This window comes from Orycteropus afer, unplaced genomic scaffold (genome assembly GCF_000298275.1).
Source record: "Orycteropus afer afer isolate SDZICR_OR568_19922 unplaced genomic scaffold, OryAfe1.0 scaffold00083, whole genome shotgun sequence".
Lineage (NCBI taxonomy): Eukaryota > Metazoa > Chordata > Mammalia > Tubulidentata > Orycteropodidae > Orycteropus > Orycteropus afer.
In genome coordinates, this window is record NW_006921670.1 from 10,474,905 (window position 1) to 10,478,303 (window position 3,399).

General features: G+C 58.9%; 1 protein-coding gene across 1 annotated transcript in view; it reads left to right on the forward strand.

Annotated features, from left to right (window-relative positions):
• The first annotated feature begins 2,657 nt into the window (after positions 1-2,657).
• LOC103197831 (rho GTPase-activating protein 8-like) overlaps positions 2,658-3,399 on the forward strand; it is a 126,895-nt gene continuing 126,153 nt past the window's right edge. Inside the window, exon 1 of the mRNA XM_042781051.1 lies at positions 2,658-2,886. Coding sequence (XP_042636985.1) covers positions 2,658-2,886 — 229 coding nt within the window. The remainder of the gene's footprint in view (positions 2,887-3,399) is intronic.

The window sequence follows — 3,399 nt, forward strand, 5'->3', positions numbered from 1 at the left end:
CAGGAATTTCATTTTACTTGGATCCACAATCAACACCCATGGAAGCAGCAGTCAAGAAATCAGACATCATGTTGCACTGGGCAGATCTGCTGCAAGAGACCTGTTTAAAGTCTTAAGACCCAAAGATGTCACTCTGAAGGCTAAGGGGAGCCTAACTCAAGTCAGGGTATTTTCAGTTGCCTCATATGCACGTGAGAGCTGGACAATGAATAAGAAGACAGAAGAAGAATTGATGTCTTTGAATTGTGGTGCTGGTGAAGAAAACTGAGAACACCACGGACTGGCAGAAGAGGGAACAGATATGTCCTGGAAGAATTGCAGCCAGAATGCTTCCTGGAAGTGAGAATGGCCAGACTTCATCTCACCTACTTTGGTCACATTGTCAGAAGGGACCATTCCCCTGAGAAGGATGTCATCCTTGGTAAAGTGGGGGGTCAGTGATAAAGGGGAAGGCCCTGAGCAAGGTGGATTGACACAGTGGCTGCTACGATGGGCTCGGACACGGCAGGGACTGTGAGGCTGGCACAGGGCCAGCCAGGGCTCCATTCTATTGTTCACAGGGTCGCTATGAGTCGGAGCCAACTCGGCGGCACCTAACAACAACAACAACAACAACAGACCCTGAGGGAATAAGCGTCTGTGGTCAAAGCCCCTCATTGGTAGTTTTTCTGTTACTGCAGCATTAGCTAACTAGGCCTCAACCCCCAAACCAAGCTCACCGCCACTGAGTCCATTCAGAATCATAGTGACCCCCACTGGGTTTCCAAGGCTATAAAATCTTTACAGAAGGCAACTGCCTCATCTTTCCTCCTGGTGGGTTTGAACTACTGACCTTTTGGTTAGCAGCCAAATGCCTTAACCACTGTACCACCCGAGCTCCTTCCTAGATAATGAGGACAGGTGGGTCCTAATCGAATTGTGTTCCTATAAAAGAGAAGAGACACAGAGAGAGACAGGCAGAGGAAGGGTGCTGCGTGACCCTGCGGCTTCAGCCGTGCAACACCCCGGGCCACTGGAAGCTGGCAACAGGTCCCCCCTCTGAGCCTCAGAGGATGCACACTGCCTGATCCAATGTAAGGGATTTGGGTGGGATGCAACACCCTTACTCAGCTCACAGACCGATCTGACGTAAGGGGAGACCTCTTGGGTGTGGCCAGATCACCGTTTGTTTTACTAGAGATAGAAGGAGACAGAAGCAAACAGACACCCTGAGTTCAGGCTTCTAGCTCCCAGAACCATGAGTCAATTACTTCTGTCGTTTAAAGCCATCCACTGCGTGGTATTTGCTACAACAGCCCCAGGAAGAGAAGACACAGGCGCCCCTCTGGTTTCCTCATCCTGTTCTGGGAGAGAAGCGTCCTTGACGAGAAGAAGGCCTATTCCTTTTCTCTCCCACCGTCCGTCTGTCTGTGTCATGCCCTGCTATGCTGGAAGCTGTGCCACCAGCATTTCAAACACCAGCATGGCCACCCAGGGCGGAGAGGTTTCACCAGAGCTTTCAGACTAAGACGGACTCAGAAGGCCTGGCCATCTGCGTTTGAAGACGAGCCAGTGAGAAGCCCATGGCCCACAGCAGAGCACTGTGGGTGGGGTGCTGGAAGACCAGCCGCCTGGGCGGGAAGGCACTCCACACACGGCGACCCTAACAATGGGTTTGAGCACATCAGCCAGCCATCCTGAAGATGGGGCAGGACCGGGCGACATCTTTTCTGTTTATAAGGGGTCACCTGGAGTCAGGCACAACAGGGGTCTCCCCCACGGTCGTCAGGATACAGAGGTATCTGAAGCAGGAGACAGGACGGGTTTCTCGAGGTGCAAGTGGAGATGAAGAGGGGCAAGGACAGAGGCCTGGGTCTCTGGAAGACCAGGGATGGGACGCCAGAGACAGAAGGTGCAGCAGAGGTGGGCGGTGCCAGGCCAGGTGCCATTCCTGTCTTCTCAGCTGCACCAGGCCCTAGAGCCAGGGTGTGAGGTATGGAGGACATCTGCCGGCCTCTTCCCTATGAAGGCGGGGTACTCACCCCACCCCGCACTTTGGGGGCGTCTTCCTCAGAGGTCCCACCCCCATGGACAGGCCCAGCATGAGTTTCCTCAGGGCAGGGACACCCATGAGGGGCGGCCCTCCCCTTGGCAAAGGGGCAGGATGTGATATTCAATGACCACTAGGAGGCGGAAGGCTCGGGTCATGTCCCCTCCTCCAGGAAGCCCTCCCTGCCCCTCATCCCGGTCAGGGCCGCCTCCGGAACTGCCAGCCCGTTGCCGTTGGCCTCAGCGCCCACTTGGGGACCCACACAGGCCCGGGAGCCCAGAGGACGGCTTGGGAGCAGTTGTTGAATGTATGTTGTTGTTGTTGTTATATGCCGTCGAGTCGGCCCCGACTCATAGCGACCCCTCCTTGGGTTTCCGAGGCAGTATCACTACGGAAGTAGGATTGCCCAACCTTCCTTCCGAGGAGTGGCTGGTGGGTTTGAACCGCCAGCCTTCTGGTTAGCAGTCAAGTGCCTTAGGCACTATGCTACCAGAGTTGAATGTATACGTTCCTCGAAACCGGTGCCAATCTCATCCCTTCCTGCTTTGCTTTGCACATCCCTACATCGGGCAGCTGGACTGCCAAAGCGCGCGTGCTGTGTGGAAGGGCGCGCGGTGCCAAGACGCGAATGGGGGCGCCTCACGTGCACAGTGCGAGGGGCAGCCGAGTCGCCTGCTCCATTTTCCCCGCCCAGGACGCGGAGCCACCTGTCCCAGACCCCCCGCGACCCGGGGGGCCGCAGGGGCGCCCTCCGCCCAAGGCCGTGGGTCCTCCGGGAACGCGCGCCGGGGCGGGGACAGGGCCTGCCCGGGAGCCACATCCGGGGCGGGGCCAGGTGAGTCGCAGGTCGAGCCCAGGTCAGGAGAAGAGTTGGCCGGCTGTCGCCAGGTAAGGCCTGGCGTCCGAGGTGGGAGCGCGGGGGACCTGCGCCCGGTGGGGGCGCCACGCGAGTTCTCGGGGTGAGTCGGGGGCCGGCCAGGCCCAGGTCTCAGGTGGAGACTCGAGGGGGCGCAAGGCGCCACGTGAGCGGTGACAGAGACGAGCCACGCACCCCGTGCCCTGCGTGGGGTCCTGGGCGGCTCTCCTCCCCCGAACCCCCCTCTCTCCTGCACCCTCCTGACGCCCTCCCACCGAGCCCCTCTCCCACCCACCCCTTCTTCCCCGCTCGCTCCTGTCCTCCCAGGTCACCTGTCCTCCTAAGGCCCCTCACTCTTGCCCAGGCTGCCCTCCCTTCTTTCTCTCCCCTCCCTGCCCACACCCCTCCCTTAACTCGCTGATCCCGACTCTTCCTCCCCCTGCTCCCCTACCTTTCTCCGTTCCCACCCCATCCCCTCCTCTCCCTCCCACTGCGCCACCCTGTCTCCCCCCCC